Source organism: Mustela nivalis, assembly GCF_964662115.1.
Source record: "Mustela nivalis genome assembly, chromosome: 6".
In the NCBI taxonomy this organism is placed as follows: Eukaryota; Metazoa; Chordata; class Mammalia; order Carnivora; family Mustelidae; genus Mustela; species Mustela nivalis.
The window spans coordinates 92,718,738-92,737,211 of NC_139025.1; the positions used below are offsets into that span (position 1 = coordinate 92,718,738).

Below are 18,474 nucleotides of genomic sequence, written 5' to 3' on the forward strand. Positions count from 1 at the left end.
GACAGTTTAAGCAACTATTTAAATGAAAAATCTCTCCTGTATCATTATTGACATTCCTCATGGGGACCTTGAAACCTTTCTAATACTGAAAAGTGTGTTGAATAGTTGCCTCTTCCCTCCTGCCAGAGGAAACGTAAGAGTAAAAATAAGATACTTTAGTACTCTGGAGAGGCTAAGTAATATCCTGAATCTTTTCAAAATGTTAATCAGACTCAGGGTGAGACCTGAAGTTTTCGCTCCTAAAAAAGTGCTTAAAAACTTTGGAGCTATGGACCCTTCCAGGAAGCTACTTAGGACTTCCTGGCAAGAATGGGAAACAAAGATTTAGTTTGCACAAAATCACTACTCAGGTTTCAATTAGTAGATGTGAAAAATTTTAAAACACAAGGCTTATATTAAGAAGGAGATATATATATATATGTATATACATATACATATATATGAATCTAAGAAAGGCCCTAAAGAGCAAAACAACACTTTACCTCTAAATGGGGAACACCAGAAAGAATCCAAATTAGTAGAAAAGAAAGAAAAACTTGGCAGTGATATATCCTTCCTACAGGCAGGAAATAATAGGACTGGATTAAAATTCTAGTGGAATAATTTTAGATCTGAAAAAGAATTTATGGGTCTATCCAAATCCCTCAATTTACAGATGAGGAAACTTGAGGCCCATTTATTTATTCATTTAACAAACATTTATTGTGTGCCTACATGCTCAACGCTGGAAATACAACAATGACAAGACAAGACATGGTTTAAAGAGGGAAAGTGACTTGCCCAAAGTCACAAAGCAGTTAGCAGCTAAATGGGCTCTTTGCACTAAACCCAATATTGCCTAATACAATCATTTCTGCATCTGTAAGCACACTAAGCCTTTGATGAAGGTTCTATGCAAAGATAAGATTTTCATATACAACTGATAATAGTAACATTCTGTAATATAAGAGATGTCTAGATTTTATATTCAGATGGTTTTAGAATCTATATAAAATAACCACAAAGTTTCTTTATTAGCACATGAAATGATAACTTCCTTGGAAGTACTTTCTAATTTTTTTGGTCCTTAGGTATTATATGTGCAAATTTTGACAATTTTGAAATTTTTCAAGGTGATTTCCAGTCATACAACTACGACTCTCACTATATTGTTTCTTTTAAATTGCAACTTTTCATTCAACTAGTATTTTAATATTTTATTTTCAATAAATGACTCTATTTTCAAAGACCTACCTAGTTCTACCATTAACCAATTTACCTATCTTAGTCAATTATAGCTCAACCAGTTTGGTAACCTCAGCATATAATTAACAAACAGAGATATAGTTAATAAAATGTCCTGTATCAGAACTTACATCTTTAAAGAAAACTTACAAGCTTCACTTCAAAAATGGACAATGGTACTTACACAAAAGAGAAAATAAGAATCTGGAATCACTTCTTTTGTTATTTCTGGCTGGTTTAATACCCTTAAGAAAGCAGTAGGGGAGTTCTTTAACAAAGAAGAGGGTAAGAGACCTTTACTAGAGAAGTAATAGTATAGTTTCAGAGTTCATTTTTAATTAAAATAAACCAAAATAAAAGGTATGATATTTTTATAACTTATTGAAATAAAAAGTTTTTTTAGATAATCCAGACTGGAAAGTAATGTAATCTATATTCCAACAAGTCTGAGAATGATGGGAAAGATGAGGAGATTTAAAAGCTCCCTGTGCTGTACTACCAACATTACAGCATGGAGCTCCAAGGTTGATTTTCCATCCTTAGTCTCCAGAAGGCTCTCCTATGCTGCACTTCCTTCCCCTGACCATTCATTCCCTCTTATTATTGTGCTTCCTCCCTATATAATAAGCTCTATGAAGGACAGACACTGGACATTATCCATCTCTGAATCCTACTTTGAAGCACAGCACATTACTGGCACTCAGTAATGAATCCCATAGATGGTAACCAAAATTTAAGAACTGGTAACAACAACTCTCATTCATATATCCATACTCTAATAAAACTAACTGTACTAACAAAAATTAAAACTACATCAGGAACATAGGCTTCCATCTCAAACACCAGGGAATGTTAAGTGCAGGGCAGGGCTGACCACTGTGAAAGGTCTGGCTACACAAAAAATCATGATGCATGCAGCTCTAAAATATCAACCACTTCTTTTTAAATAGGAAAGGTCAATTGCAAGCCTCATATAATGAAAGAAGAAAACTGTCTGGAATAAAAGAAACATTAAGTGAAGAAGAAATGACAAGGTCATTTTTATCTCTGGATTAAGACATTTTAATATACATAATGTATAGTACTTCATATAATTTATTAATGTCATTTTCTATAGGACACTGTAATTAATTCAGTGACATCAATATTGACCTCATACAGACAAAAGATGAAAGCGGGATTTTCTTGTGTACCAAGTACAAAACATGTGCTAAAGAGTTACCACACACGACAGGTGTAAGAGATCAACTTTAAAGATGACTCAAGTTTACAGTAGTTGCTTCACATGGTTTCCCCTCAAGACTTGGATGCCACTCAGTGATCCATATTTGTGCAAATGCTATCTCCAACTGTCCAACTACCTCCTTTTGCCAGCCCCACTTTTGCCTGTTTTACTGCTGCCGCTGCTAGACTTGCCAGAAGATTTTGAAGAGAAGAGTCTTGTCATGAACTCAGAAACATCAGGCAATTCATGGTTGGAATTCAGCATATTCATCGACTGTTCCATCTCCTGCAAGAGGACAAAGCACAGTAAAAGGAAAGGCATTAAGATCCTTCAAGTCATCTAACAACTAACACTTCCATTAAAGGAGAGAAAGAGAACAAAGAGCAGCTACTGGTCCTCAGCAATGTTTTACCCCACAGCCCTTCAGAAACCATGTTTCATACCTCCTTTATACTACTAAGCATTGTGGCCCTTAATTAATGTCCAATAAATCTTATGTTGGTGTGATTCAGCTTATGTTTTCATAAAGAGTATTTTCTATGATTATATGTGATCATATTCTTGCCACCTTATTTTGTTTTCTGGTTAAAATGCTCTTACTGTTTAAATGTTTTTTTAAACTCGTGCTTTCTTTAAATGCATATAAAAAAGAGTATCAGTCTTTAACTATATACAAAGTTATCAGAAATGTTTGGACAATAAATACATATTTCCAACACTTCATTCCTAAGGCCCTTAGTAGTAAATCTGTGAATGCTATTAAGGCCTGAGGGATCTCAATCACAGCATCTAGAGCAAGAAACAGAAATGCTACAAACAAATTACTGGCAGGACCTCATAAGGATCTGGCACTTTTATTTTGAGGTTTTGTCCTCTCTCTAATAAGCCAACAATCTATAAAGTACTGCTCCACCTTCAACAATATTTATGTAATGTATGTCACACTTGAATTTTACATTAAATTCCAAAGTGAACTTAAAATTGTATTAGTTTACACATGAAAAAAAAAAAAACCAGCAAAAACTGTATTACCTATCATTTAAAGTTGAACACCACTTGGATATTAGCTTAGGCTTTCTCCCCAAAGGTAGAATTTATACACAGGTTTTCAAGGAGAAAGTGCACTTACAGATATATCCAGGAAAAGAAACATTTTAAGCATAAATCAGAAATGTTAACAAGCTCTAATCATAAAAAATTAAATGTATATCGTAAGAGGTCTTGAGACCCTGCAAAAATGTATCACCAACTCTATTTCTGAATCTCCTCAATTCTGAAGCTCTTGAATAAAGACCTTTTTACACTGCTTACTATGTGCAAAGCACTCTGCAAGGAATGAACTTTTGATCCAATGTGACCTCCAACGTTTTCTTCTATTGATACCACAGGGTTAACTGGTTAACAAGGATGACATAGGATGTACACTTTCTGACCAACACTGAAGCAAAAAGGTCAAATTTGGCAGTAAGACATTCTGAAGTATCATAAAGCATTCTTTGATCATGAAACTTTTTCTGCTATTCCAGCTTGGAATAAATGCCTTGCCTTCTACAGAACTTAATCATCTACTACCTCAGCAGACATTTTAATTTATTTGTTGTGTATCTTATTTTCCCATTTAAAACTCTCTCACACATATACCCACAATCCTCTGATGGCAAGAAGAGTGTTTATAAATCCATTCTATTTCCTACATTTAACTGGATTCTGAGTCTGTTGACAACAGGGATGATATACAACTCATTTTTGTATCCCTAGTATCTATAACATAGATATCAATTAAAAAATGTTCATTCAGCAATGAATAAAGTGTCAATACATTCATATATTACATACAATGGAAAAACCTGGAACTGAGGAAATGAGCTTGTTGATGGTTTCCAGACAGAAGAAAAATAAGGGTTTAAAAAGAATTCTGGGGGGTGCCTGGGTGGCTCAGTGGGTTGAAGTCTCTACCTTCGACTCAGGTCATGATCCCAGGGTCCTGGGATCAAGTCCTGCATCAGGCTCTCTGCTCAGCTGGGAGCCTACTTCCCTTCCTCTCTTTCTGCCTTCCTCTCTGCCTACTTGCAATCTCTGTCTGTCAATAAAATGAATAAAATCTTTAAAAAGAATTCTGAAGATTTTATGGAAGCAAGTATTTAAAAGAGACAAAGCAGTGGCACTAAATTTGAAGCATCTTACCTGGCAACTCCCCGCCCATTGCAAAACCAGTATGATATTGTGGTGAAAAGTCTAGAAGCCACTATTCTATTTTTCTCCCTTAGTTAACTGAATTTGTGCGTGTGTGTGTGTGTGTGTGTATCTGACTACAAAAGCTAAATATATACTCTCAAGAGTTTTATAAAATAAAGGTAAATCATAAAAAGCCATCATTTTGCAAACTATATGAATTGGGGTACCATTTGAACTATTTAACAAAAGAGGCACAAAGACACAAAGTCGTACTAAGCAGAGTGTTTAAGCTATATGAAGAGACCCAGGCTTTTATCAGGCAGAACCAACTGAATTTATCTGGTCCAGTGGAAATAAGTAATTAAATGAGAGGAACATGATACTGTGCTAACACAGCCTCTGAATGAATTTGGCTTGGGAATTAAGATAAAGCTGAAAAAACCCAAGCCATTCGGCCACAACAGCTGGTTCAGGCATCAGAATATGGTTCAAAAATCCACAAAGGGGGCAAACATCTTACCCGTCTCATGTCAGGATCACTTGTATTGACCACTTTGGGCAGAAGCACAAATATCAATAATGGAAGAACCATCATCATAACCTATGGAGGAAAAAAAATCCAGAAAGTGTTTTCCCCACTTGACAGAAGAATAAAATCTACACTTAACAATCCATGATGAAATTAAAGATTCAAATGTTATATATAGAATAAAACTACCAGCACCACCTCAATTCTATTGACCCAGCCCTGCTGATATAAGGTTCTCCTCATTGTTTGACTACTGTAGAGTATTAAGAGCCTAATTCATGTAGGTTTGGACCTTACAGACACCTCACTTCGTTTATGAGCTACCTATCATTTTGCAGAGTTTACAATTTTATTTAACATTTCCTTAATCTGCAGTCTGGCATTAGGAACAAGGATCCTGATGGCCAATTGGGATCTTTCCAGATGACTCTGTGGTTCTTGCAGAAAATATTATATTGACTCTCTAATTAATAAACATCTTCTCAAGACTGCAACATAGTACCAGGTGACTACTACAACAGATCAGTTTTGAAAAATGCCTGCCACGCTTCTAGCACTAGGTATGTTTCTGCGGAATTTCAGAAATGAGAATATGGAAGATATTTCTTAATAAGGTTTGGAGTTTTATTGCTGATTTCTCCTATGCACTCTACCCTCCTGGTTCTTTATGTCTGATAGCAGATCAGACTATTTATTTATTTTATTTATTTTACTATTTATTTCTCTCAAAAAATGTACATTCCCCAAATATTCCTGTTTGTGATTTAAATAGCTATCAGCAAGGAATATGATCACCATTTAGAATATTTCAAGATAATAATTCAACTTCCAAAAGCAGAAAAAAAAACTTAATTTGTTTCTAAAGAATGTATCCTATTAGTGTTTTATTATTACTGGACACCATAACATCAGTTTCATACCAAGTATTTAAATTATCACAGAATAACTTCTCTGTTTACTACACATGTGAAAAACGGAGAAAAATGCTTACTCAAGCCACCAATAGTAGCTGTTCAATAAATGATGGCACATTCATCAGTGAACTAATAGGCAGGTAGAACGAAGGATGAGACTGCTGACTCCACATTTGACTAACCACATACTCTTATTCCATTCGCATTTTAAAACATTTCATCATAAGTATTTATCCCATTTCTGTTGCACATTTCAGTGTCAAAGCAACCATGCAATTCTCACTACATTATTTCCATTATTATTTCCAAAGCTACTATTTTCCTGAAATCAATAAATCAATAACCTATTCACCATTAACCATTCATCTAACAATCTGACGTCTTTTCTTCCTCACCAGGATTAGACATTTTTGACTACCTAGAATCAAATTAGAGAGTAGTTAAGATACTTAATTGTAGCATGATACATACCATCGGGTTCATTAGAAAGTCTGTCCAGCCCCATGATTCCCTTTTAATAAAGTAAGAAGGTGGGCCTGAAGATTTCATTTGGAGAGGATAGGGCAGTCTGACCACTTCTGATGTTTTGATGTAATTCACATATCTTGCTCTGATAAAGCCACATGAGAAAAGCATCAGTAGTTTATTCAAAAACATTACTAGTTAAAAGAACTACTCTCAGTTTTTAGCAATACCTTTCGCTTTTTCCAAAATGCTTTGGCATCTAAACTCTTGATCTTAAAAATCTTATCTGTATTTCTAAAGCATTTAGCAAAATGTAGAGAAAGAACACTAAACTTGAAATCGGGAGACCTAATTTTGAGCTGTAGCTCTGTCATTATATAGGCCTATGGGATTAGACAAGTTCTCTGTTTATATCAAAAGCTCTTTTAGAAATTCTTCTAGCTCTAATACTCTTTGATTATATTTAATAATAAATTAATTTTGCTATAAATATACAAAATTGCTGCATATCTCTTTGATTGTCTGAGATGAATTAATAAACATACCTAATTTTCAAGTCTATTTTGCAAGAAAAATTTATGATTCAAGAAAGTCCTGCAACAGTGCTATAGGTAACACTACATTTTCACCTGAGATGCACTAACTTTAATCAAAACTCTAACCCACTTTCACACATGTTCCAGCTTACTCTTTGAAAACTGCCTCCCCGCTGCTCACTCGTTTGCTTTCAGAACTTCTATTTCACACCTGTTCAACCTTTTCATTCTCTACTAGGCATCTTAACTAAATTCTTTCACAGTGTCCATTCCTTTATGTGTACTAGATTCTGGGTAAGTTTTTTCTGATCCATCTTATAGTTCCTCAAACCTCTGTTCAATTGCTTAACACATGCATTGAGTTTTATATTCCAAAGCCTGTATTTATTGGAGAAGTTCTATTTTGTTCTTTTTTCAAATATCTATGATCTATTTTTGTAGTATCTTACTCTTATGGCAATAAGTCTTTTATTTGGTTTAGCATTTTAAATATAAACTATTTCATAGTTCATATCCAGTAATTCTATTGTCTAAGGTTCTCAGAGGTCTAATTCATCTGCTGACTCAATGTACATTGTTTTCTTGGGTATTTGATAAGTTATGTGCTTTTTTTTACATACGGGCCTGGACAGAGAGTATCTCCTTGCAAAGAGGTTATGCATTTGTCTCTATCACAAGTCCAGGAATGTGACCAGAAATGATCTTGTTAATTGCATGTCCTGAAAGTTTCTGGATTATGTGGGAAGTAATAAATTCACACACTAAATTTCAATGAGGGTAGGATGGTGACTATTAAATTTCAGGAGAGATTTTTCCCTCCAAAAGTCCAGGCCCAGATTGGGAGCCTGGTCTTTTTGGATTTTAGTGCCAAGGGTCAAAGGGAAAATCAAGTCCTAGATCTAATTCTGGCTCAAAGAAAGCCTAAGACTTACCTCTTACCTACATATTGCTAATAAAATCTAAGCTTCTTCTTTTTCTTTTTTTTTTTTAAAGTAGGCTCCATGGGCTGAGATCAAGACCTGAGCTAAGATCAAGAGTTGGATGTTTAGCCAACTGAGCCACCCAGATGCCCCAAATCTGAGTGTTTTGGTTAGAACATCAAACCCCCAGGAATGAAAGTGGCTTATGATTTGTCCCCCAGGACTTTCCTTATACATTTAGAAGGAGATGTTTATCATATACCAAGCATGCTTACAAAATACTGGCCAAGAATATTAGGATCTTATTTAAATCCCCCTCTTTCTCTATTCTGTCCCATTCACAATTATTAAAATGATAAAGGCCTTGTTTTTAATATGCTTCAGGCATCCAATCATCAGGAATGGAACTGAGAATATGAATCCCACTGCTGCAATCAGTCCTTAAATGCTAAAGAAGGAAGTACTCTTTACCCAAAGCAAAAACCTTTATATATAGAAAAATATTTCCACTTGCTTACTTTACTCAAAATTCAGAGCAAAAATACATAAATATAAATTATAGTTTCTAATAGACAAGCATGCCCCCCCTTTTTTAAAAGATTTTATTTATTTATCAGAGAGAGAGAGCGTGCACGCACAAGCAGGCAGAGTGGCAGGCAGAAGCAGAGAGAGAAGCAGGCTCCCGGCTGAGCAAGGAGCCAGATGCAGGACTCAATCCCAGGACTCTGGGATCACACCTGAACTGAAGGCAGCAGCTTAACTGACTGAGCCACCTAGGCATCTCCAAGCATCCCCTTTTAACAACTCTCATTTCCTCCAGTATTTAGTGTTTTTGATATTTCTTTAAAAACCTGTGAAATGTATACATAATGTACAGTGTAATCTACATACCCACCCATCTCTAAACTTACAATTTTAAAATATATAAAAAGTCATGATAAGTCTGTTGTTTTTTTTAAAGGTTTTTTTTAAAGGTTTTTTTTTTTTTAAGATTTTCTTTATTTGACAGAAAGAGAGACAGCGAGAGAGGGAAAACAAGCAGGGGGAGTTGGAGAAAGAGAAGCAGGCTTCCCTCCCTCTGAGCAGGGAGCCCAATGCGGGACTCAATCCCAGGATTCTGGGATCATGACCCGAGCTGAAGGCAGACACTTAATGACTGAGACATCCAGGCGTCCCATGGTAAGTCCTTTAAAGTTTAAATTTAACATACTAAGATTTTACCTATATATTTTCTTACAAATCTTCATGCCTCTAAAAAAAGAAGTGAGAAATTTGATACCTAATGTGCTTCAACTACTTTAAAAAAAATCCACTTATTCTAATCAAATATTTATAAACATATTTACAAGAGATTACCTTCAATTCAAGCTTTACCCTTGCTCTAAACAGCCAACAGCAAGAAATATGATTAGAATTTGGAGAAACTAGGGGCACCTGGGTGGCTCAGTGGGTTAAGCCTCTGCCTTCAGCTCAGGTCATGATCCCAGGGTCCTAGGATCGAGCCCCTCGTTGGGCTCTCTGCTCGGCAGGGAGCCTGCTTCCCCCCTCTCTCTGCCTGCCTCTCTGCCTACTTGTAATCTCTGTCTGCTAAATAAATAAATAAAATCTTAAAAAAAAAAAAAAAGAACTTGGACAAACTAGACTATTCTAAGACAACAATTTAACTTCAAAAATCAGGGGGGTAATTCGTTTCTAAGTGACATCATTTTTAGTGGCATTATTATATTAGTTTCATGATAATATCAAGAATGTAAGTTGTAATTGTCTCTGTTCATTACACATGTTAACAAAGGAGAAAGAATGGGCACCTGGGTGGCTCAGGCATTGGGTGTCTGCCTTCAGCTCAGGTCATGATCCCAGGATCCTGGGATTCTGGGATCCACTGGGCTCCCTGCTCAGTGGGGAGCCTGCTTCTCCCTCTCTAGCTCTCAGGTGCTTCTGCTCTCTCTTGTTATCGCTCTCTGTCATAAATAAATAAAATCTTAAAAAAAAAAAAGAAAAAAAAAAAGGAGGAGAAAGAAAACCCTACCTACCCATCAATAGGCACAGGCATCAATGGACTAATCTGTAGCTAATATAAAGGATGAGACAGCTCTACGTGAGACTCACTCTATGTGAATTATAATATACTTTTATGACATTCAGTGTCCCAAAACAAAACAAAGCAAAACATAAGGTGAAGAAAGAAGAAAAACATTTTAGGTGTAAACACTATCTCAAATGTAAATATTATGGTATCAACTGAACATATCTCTATCATTCAGCTCAATCTGGGGTCGCTACAAATCAACCCAAATATTCTCGGCACATACCAAAAAGGTCAGCAATAAAACAGAACCCCAAAATTATTTTTGCCTTTCCAAGACTTACGCTTTATTACTGTAACATGGAGTCATTTTGTGATAGCTCAAAGAGACATTACCACTCAAAATTCTTTCATATTTGTCACCATACCTCAATAAAGCTAGAAAAAACAAATAAATAAAAAATTTATTTATTTATTGGTCAGTTTAGACCAAAGAGAATACTACTAGTATGGGACAATAATAAATAAATAAATTAAATGCTGAATAACAGAAGGAATAACTGTGGACATCTACACAACAGATTCTAACTTCAAATGGATTTGTGGTATTCTATACTCACGGCCTGAATTATTCCCACATTCTTTTCACCTCAACTTCAAAGCATATGCTCATCTACTTAGAAATTATACTGTGCTTTTTTCTTTTCTCATCATGATCCTCGCTTTGAGACAAACTACACAATGTAATCCACTGTTTGCCCCCAAAATACTAAATTTCCACTGCACACTAAATATTTCAGAAAGGAAGAACTAAAGAAATTTCCAGATCAATACAACTATTAAGTAGATATTAAGAGGTACTGTCAAAATATCCCAGTGAAAAACAGGTGGCATATACTATTTCTAATTTAGAAAAGTTAAATAATTTCCCACTTTAAATAATCATATTTCCTTTTTTTTTTTTTTAAGATTTATTTATTTGTCAGAGAGAAAGAGAGAGAGAGCGCACAAGCAGGGGAGCAGCAGGCAGAGGGAGAAGCAGCCTCCCTGCTGAGCAAGGATGAGATGTGGGACTCTTAGGGTCCTGGAACCATACCTTAGTCGAAGACAGAAGCTTAACTAACTGACAATCATTATTTCAATTATAACTTTCACAGGGCTTTTGCTCTCATAGTAGGTAATGAAGAATGAAGTGCCTCTTCATTCTTCAGTAGGTAATGAATGAAGAAGTGCCTCTTCTCTATTATAATATTAGGAGTAAAATAAATTTAAGCCAGAGCAGGAGGAAGTTCAACTTTGCAGTATTACCAATGCTCAATTAAAACAATGTAAGGATATTGGGAGGTTGGGGCAGAGAGGAAAAAAATTTAAAATTAAAGACAATATAAGGATATTTTTATGGAATACCTAGTTTAAATGAGAAACTTTTCAGCCCTAACTATAAATTCTAAAAGGAATATAGGAGGTACTCAGCAGCCTTGCCTTTTGTAAAAACTAAATCAGGTGCCCTTACCTCATTTTTCCTTTTGAAGTGATATCTACTCGGACAGGATCAAACCTGTAAGCTGGAGATATAACTTCCACTACATAAGATCCAGAAGGTATATCATGAACCACAAAACTCCCATCTGTCCTAGAAAAATGAAAATCATATTTAGATACTTCTGATCAACAGCTTGCTTTTTTCTTATGTTCTAAATCACCTGTTAACTCCCAAATCAACCCCCCATCAAATGACACAGAAATTGACAACAACAAAAAAAGTCCCCAAACTGGCAAGAATTGTCCCCATGCTTCAGCTTCCATAATCACACAGTAAGGGTTCTGGAAAATACACCACAGCACTCCACAGGAGCAGAGAATCCTGACATAGAAAGTACTTCTAGTTCCTTCTGGGGGATAGTTGATAACAGGGGCACAGTTTCAATTCTGAAGCCATGTCTTCATTCAGGAGAAATTATCAATATGCATCATTACTACATTAAGGTTCCAATTTTGCCTGCAACAACTCCTTAATTAAAAATAAATGGCTCCCCCCCCCTAGTTTTTGTTTGCATTTTATTGTCTTTCTTTCTAACAAGAAGGCCATCAAGTACAATTTGTTCCACTTGTTACAAATAGTTCCCATTTACTCTGGTTACTTTTGTTTGGATATACAGAAGTTTCACAGGTTTATGTAGTTAAAACTATCTGCCTTTTCCATACTGATTTTTTTCAAAACCTTCTAGACTTAGAAAACCATCCCATCCAAGGGCTGATAATTTCAGATTCACAGATCAAAATCAATTTGTTTTAATATTGGGAAACTGACATTCTGAGGAAAACGAAGTTTCTGTTTCAGGAAAAAACAAATGATCCTAAAAGGAACTGCTTTATCAGAGAAGTCCCTGGATCATAATACATTACATAATGCTTCTTAAATCATTGGGCTCTTTCAGGGCAACTGGGTGGCTCAGTCAGTTAAGTGTTTCCCTTCAGCTCAGGTCATGATCTCAGGGTCCTGCCATTGAGTCCCAAATCAGGCTCTCTGCTCAGTGCGGAGTCGGCTTGTCCCTCTCACTCTCCCTCTGTGCTTGCTCACTCGCGCGCTCTCTCTCTCCCCCCAAATAAATAAATAAATAAATAAATAAAGTCTTTAAAAAAAAATCCTTAGGCTGTTTCACAGCCTAATTTATTCTGCCACACCCACAATATTTACTAAAAGTAAAAGGAAAAGACATTCCTTGCTATTTCAAAGTACAGACTGAACTAAAACAGAACTGAAATGTAAACATCAAGTTAACTTGTTCCTGGGCTAGATACCATTGCTGGGCCTTTGCACCCACTCACCACCCTTCAACTCTTTGTAGACTGAAGGAAGGAAAGAAAATGAGCTTAGCATATTTTTCCCCAGCTCTCTCCCTGAGAGGCCACCTCTGACTTGCTGTGTCAAGGGACAGTGCTCCTCTGAAGGCAGTCCTTTCTTCCCCGCTAGGTCCCAGTAAACTTTACCTCCCCAAATTCCTTCAGGCTTAGAGGTAATAGTAGCCTTGAGGCTGTAAACTCTAGAGTACTGCACAATCTGGTTGTTTCCCTATACCATGACTACAGTGTTTAATCCCTTCATTAGCTTTCCTTGAATTATTCTAATTTGGGTGTCTTCTGCTTCTTGATCGGACCCTCAATGAACCATCTTCAAAATATTTTTCTAGATCCAGAAAAGAATTAAACTAATGATTGAGAAACACAACAGCAGATCTAACTACCCAAAGGAAAAAGCAAATCTATTTTTCACCGTAAGACAAGTATTTGAGAAAGATAACATATAAATTTTATAATGTAATTTTAAAACTTGGTTTTAAAAATGTATTCTGCAATATGTAAGCTTTGTTGGATCCTGACTTGAGAGAATTACATGGAGCATTTTTGAGATAAACGAACTGGGTATTAGATAAATCTGTAGCATTATTACTTATTTTATTAAGTCAATAATGGTATTGTGAGCGTTTAAGCCCTTACCTTTTAGAGACACATAATAATGCTTTTTCAAGGGAGATTATATTTAGGGTGATATTTAAATATTCCAGAAAAAAAAATGTGGTACAGAGGAGACATGAAACGGAACAGTAGATTGTGATGGGTACCTAAACATTCATGAAATTATCATTTATTTTAGTGTATGTCTGCAATTTTCCGTAACAAAAAGTTCCCCCCCAAAAGAATAGTGCATAAAATCTACTACATCAAAAAACTGAAAACTACCTAAATGTCCCCAAACAGAAGACTGCTTAAATAAGTTATGCTTTATATACACAGTGATGGGGGCAATAAGTGGCATAAAGCACCCTCTGTCAAAACTCCCCTCATTTCTATTAGACAAGGCCCAAGCCACCTCCAACAAGCCTAACTGTAAGTCAAAACTACAAGCTAATTATGCATAACAAGTACAAAACAATTACTATCCCAATTCCAAGAAGTTTCCCACCATAAGCACCTCATATTAATTCTTAGCCTTTCTACAAACAGAAGAACATGAAATAGTGTAAGTAACTGCTCCCAAAATATTAACTGGGGGATTTAAAAAAAAAAACAGATAACAAAGTACTACATATTGTATTTTACTATTGAAAATTCATTGGAAAAGATACAATAAAATGTTAAGTCTTGTTATCCCTAATTTGTTTGTTTTCTTCAATAAACATATTGCTTATACATTACTTTAAAATAAAAATAATAGGGGCAGCTAGGTGGCTCAGTCGTTAAACGTCTGCCTTCAGCTCAGGTTATGATCCCAGAGTCCTAGAAACAAGACCGACATCGGCCTCCCTGCGGGGAGCCCACTTCTCCCTCACCCACTCCCTCTGCTTATGTTCCCTCTCTCAGTGTATGTCTGTTAAATAAATAAATAAATTAAATTAAATCTTCAAAAAACTAAACTAATAAATGCTTTTTAAAAGAATTGAATACTGCAGAAAAGAGAAGCCAAAACATCAATTTACACTATTAATTTACACTATTTACATTATCAATTTACACTAACTAAACCAAGGTTTAATTGAGTTTTTTCATTAAAACATCATTACTTGGGACAAACCCTAAAGAATGCCCTAATGCCAGATTTGTAAATACAAATAGTATTAAAAGACTAACTTCTCATCATTATCTATTAATCTGAGATTCAAATCTCATTCAACAGCACCTGGATAATCTTTATATTTGCAAATCAGATTTAGAAGTAAACGTCCAAATTTAAGATGTATGGGTTGCAAATACCACTTGCTGGTATACAAACCTATCAGAGAAACACTTCCTTTCTAAATATTTTCTTTCAGTTCATAGTTTCACCTCCCAAGCAGTGATTGAAAGGCTTAAAACATCACATTTGTGCCTAAACATCTGAAAAGCAGGCGACTGCAAAACTGGAATGCTAATAAATTCACCACGTTCCTTAATATAGGCTGAAATCCCATTTTTGCTAATAACTAGAAAAGAAAGAAGCATGTAAGCAAATGTGGAGAAACCCCAGTCTCACATAAATGCAACCAAGTGTGATGTTTCAAATCCCTCGATGAATTCAACTGTAAAAAAGAACAACAATCCCACCACCAGGCATTAAAAAAAAAAAGGTGCTTTGATTAGGGACTTCAGGGCCCATTAATTTGAGAAGCAGCAACATTAGCCTCCCAGTCTATGCCATCATAGAAGTCCTTTGGGTTTTGAGAATTCCCACTTGTTTAGCATCTTTCTACACAACATCAAACTGCCAAAAGACTGAAATGAATGCAAAAAGTGGCCAGATTCTAGAGAGACCAAATGAGATGCAAAGGAAAGAATTCAGCACAAAACAAATAAGGGGTCCACCTATCGCCAGGGCCCAGGAGGGGTCGACCCCTACAAGGCAAAAATGGAGTTGAAGATAACGGATCCCACTGCTCCGGCCCTGGAGCAAGCACCTGCCACCCTTATTTCTGAGATACACGGAATGGGGTGATAGGGAAAATAGGGGAAAGCGTCGAGTTGCTTCCCAAGGTCTCCAGGCACAGACTGCTATTGACGCCCACCCTTTCACCCTCCGACAGCGACGTCGTCAGTTCTTGACACTTGGCTCTCCTAGAGGGAATTCCCTTCCGGCTTCCACGCCAACCGCTTTCCCGCTGCCCATAGGATGCTCACTTAAGGAATCCGACATGCTCTTCTCCGTCTACTAGCACTCGGGCGGCCGAGATCCAGTCCTGGGGCTTCACTCCTGGAACAACCGCACGTCCCTCAATCTTGAAGCGATCTCCTGTGCCGACCCCAGTCCCGCCTGATCCATCAGCAGTAGCCCCAGGCAGCTCCGAGCTCTGGGCATCCCCTGAGAGCAACAGAAGAAGGACGGAAAAGAAGCCCCAAACAGCGGCCGCCATGACAGCAGCTCTCAGCGGCCAGGCCGGCAGCCCCGGAAGCCCTCCCAGCCTCCCAGGTGTCGTCGGCGCCGCCGCCGGCCGACGTCGTCATCACAGTGCGCGGGGTCCTGGAGCGACCGGAGGGCTCAAATCCGAAGGAAGGACTCTTGAGCCAATCGCCTTGCGAGGCGGAAATGAGGCAAAGCACCGCCGCGAACTCCCGGCGCTCGGGATTGGAAGGCGGTCCGAGGAAAGTGTCAGCTGCCTCTGAGGGGGGCCGCCCACAAAGCCAAAGTGGGGAGGTGTGTGTTGCTGTGGCAGCCGGCCGCGCCTCAGAGTAAAAGACTGTGAGACTGAGAGCCGCGACGCTCTGAAGTTGTGTCTGCGGATGAGGCTCCGGCTTTCGGGGAAACGGGTTCAGAAGAGAGCTTTCAGAAAAGATGAAATGAGATGAAAATGTTCCCATTTGAGTGTTTAAAGGAGATCGTGTATCGGCATAGAAAATAGCTGGAAAAGATACACAACGATTTACTAAGGGTTGCCTCTGGCGAAAAAGGAAAGAGTTGGCCATTTAGTCTGGTACTACACCATTCGTTCGATTTTGAACGCTTTACCGTAAACACAACGTTAGGGATGGGGCGACCTGCCAGTATTGATCCCGGGGATTAAGTCACGATTTCAGCGATCATCTTCAATCTTTTCATTTTCTTGATGATAGAAAGGGAAGGAACGTGCCCAAGGTTTCTGTTAGCTATCAACGTTGTCCTTTCGAATACAAATCTCTGGGTACAAATCTATATTGAAGATTATCGAGGGAAACGCCTTTTTTTTTTTTTTTTTTTGCCTTGTGAACTCCTAGACTTAGCGTTGGGGGAAAGGATACGAGAACCAAGTCCTCTGAGCCGCTGGCAGGGGGTAGAGATGCAGCCCCTGGGGCCACATCATACTCTATATTCTCCTGAGCATCAGCGACTGTGGGTTAGGGGTACTTTCCCTCTGAAGGTAGCCATTACTTCACAGTTGGTCTTTGGAAGATGCAAAGCTACGGTAAAAAGATTATCAGGTGCTACAACCCTACACTAAACTACACTACACTAGTGTAGTACAACTACACTAAACTATGAAAGAAAATTTCACTTTTCTTTTTATTTATTTATTTATTTATTTATTTATTTGACAGAGAGAAATTACAAGTAGATGGAAAGGCAGGCAGAGAGAGAGAGAGAGGGAAGCAGGCTCCCCGCTGAGCAGAGAGCCCGATGCGGGACTCGATCCCATGACCTGAGATCATGACCTGAGCCGAAGGCAGCGGCTTAACCCACTGAGCCACCCAGGCGCCCCGAAAATTTCACTTTTCTAAAGTGTTACAAAATTTACCAATATGCTGACATAAAAATAGCTTCATCCCTAAATTTTCTGATATTCTTTTACATATTCTTGGTGACCCTGCTTTGTTGGTGTCTTAGACATATGTTCAATTTAATTAGTAGGTAATCAGTGTTGATCTTAATACTGTATGTGGGAGCTGGGGGGTTTGTTTTTTATAGTGGGCAGAGTGGAAGAAGACCAGCAGCAAACAGCAACTGAACTCTGCATCCCCATTTCTGCCTTTCTCTTTGTTCCCCTACCTTACTGTCACTCTAATACAAAAAAAACTAATGATCTGAACCCCTCAAATGCCAGCTTATACCTCCGCCGGCATAGATGGAGTAGAGAAGTCCCAGTAATGTTTTCTAACAGTGTGAAATACTATTATCTCTGGTGTTTTCTAGGAACTGCATAGGTATTTAACTTTAAATTATGCAAGAATTATTCCATAATGTATCTCTTGGACTCATGCCTTATAAAAGAAACTATAATTATAATGAAATATTTTAGAAGGACTGTATACTAGACTTGCTCTGTTTGCCCAGCCAGATTCATTCTCTACCCTTCACTCTGCTTTGTGTCTTAGAAGACTGGATCTTGAAGGATTGCAAAAACTTGGTTCCTTTGACCTCTGGGTGGTTGTAATTGGGTTCAGCCATTAGGAGGTATATGCAGGACACCTCATTCAGTTTTTCTCACTTCTGCCAATAATTGCAAGGAAGTTTAATGAAGGGATAATTTACAATAACCCCCTCAAGGCTTCCAACTATTTCCTGCCAAGATTTTGACCCGTATAGATTTCAAGCAGACCTACTTACCTTAATTGTGGGAAATACTGTTAAAATGAGAGATGATCAGTTTATTATCCAAGCCCTTTAATTTTTCTCTTTCTTGAGGCCTGGCTCTTGGCTTCTTCATATCATGGCCACAAGGGGGTGAACAAGGATAGGGACAGAGACAACATTCAAAAACCACACAAGGCATTTTTATAAATGTTGGATTGTACCAACAGAGGTTGAGTCTGGATTTTACAGGTAGTATTTATTTAATGTTTTTAAAAGGTGTTAACGTTTCTGATTTTTTGCAATTTTTTATAATATAAATGTTTTATCAATATAAATTGCAAAAATATAAAGCTATTTTAAAAATAAAAACAGAGGCTAACATTACTAAAAATAAATAATTGAATTTACCCTGACATCTTATAATTTGAATAAGCCAAAAAACG

General features: G+C 37.3%; 1 protein-coding gene and 1 long non-coding RNA gene across 3 annotated transcripts; one reads left to right on the plus strand and one right to left on the minus strand.

Annotated features, from left to right (window-relative positions):
* Positions 1-2,262: 2,262 nt before the first annotated feature.
* EMC7 (ER membrane protein complex subunit 7) lies at positions 2,263-16,010 on the minus strand. 2 transcript variants are annotated; one of them, XM_082736846.1, is made up of 5 exons: positions 15,667-16,010; positions 11,528-11,647; positions 6,539-6,677; positions 5,145-5,225; positions 2,263-2,734 (listed from the first exon to the last, which is right to left on the minus strand). In XM_082736846.1, exons 1-5 carry the CDS (start codon positions 15,897-15,899, stop codon positions 2,582-2,584), a joined length of 726 nt encoding a protein of 241 aa, XP_082592972.1. In that variant the 5' UTR covers positions 15,900-16,010; the 3' UTR covers positions 2,263-2,581. The 2 variants fall into 2 exon arrangements, with proteins under 2 accessions (XP_082592972.1, XP_082592973.1); XM_082736847.1 differs by lacking the exon at positions 11,528-11,647 and having other exon boundaries at positions 15,667-15,974.
* Positions 16,011-16,086: 76 nt separating this feature from the next.
* LOC309867819 lies at positions 16,087-17,290 on the plus strand. Its single transcript, XR_014313335.1, has 2 exons — positions 16,087-16,336; positions 17,059-17,290. It is a non-coding gene; the product is annotated as an uncharacterized lncRNA (long non-coding RNA).
* The last annotated feature ends 1,184 nt before the right edge of the window (positions 17,291-18,474 follow it).

What these genes read in the sequence shown, in the direction of transcription:
- EMC7 (XM_082736846.1), bottom strand. Translation starts at nt 15,899, where the DNA reads ATGGCGGCCGCTGTTTGGGGCTTCTTTTCCGTCCTTCTTCTGTTGCTC. An exon ending in ACTTTCTAATGAACCCGATG is followed by an intron (nt 5,226 to 6,538) that starts GTATGTATCATG and finishes TTTCCTCCATAG; the next exon opens with GTTATGATGATGGTTCTTCC. An exon ending in GTGATCCTGACATGAGACGG is followed by an intron (nt 2,735 to 5,144) that starts GTAAGATGTTTG and finishes GTCCTCTTGCAG; the next exon opens with GAGATGGAACAGTCGATGAA.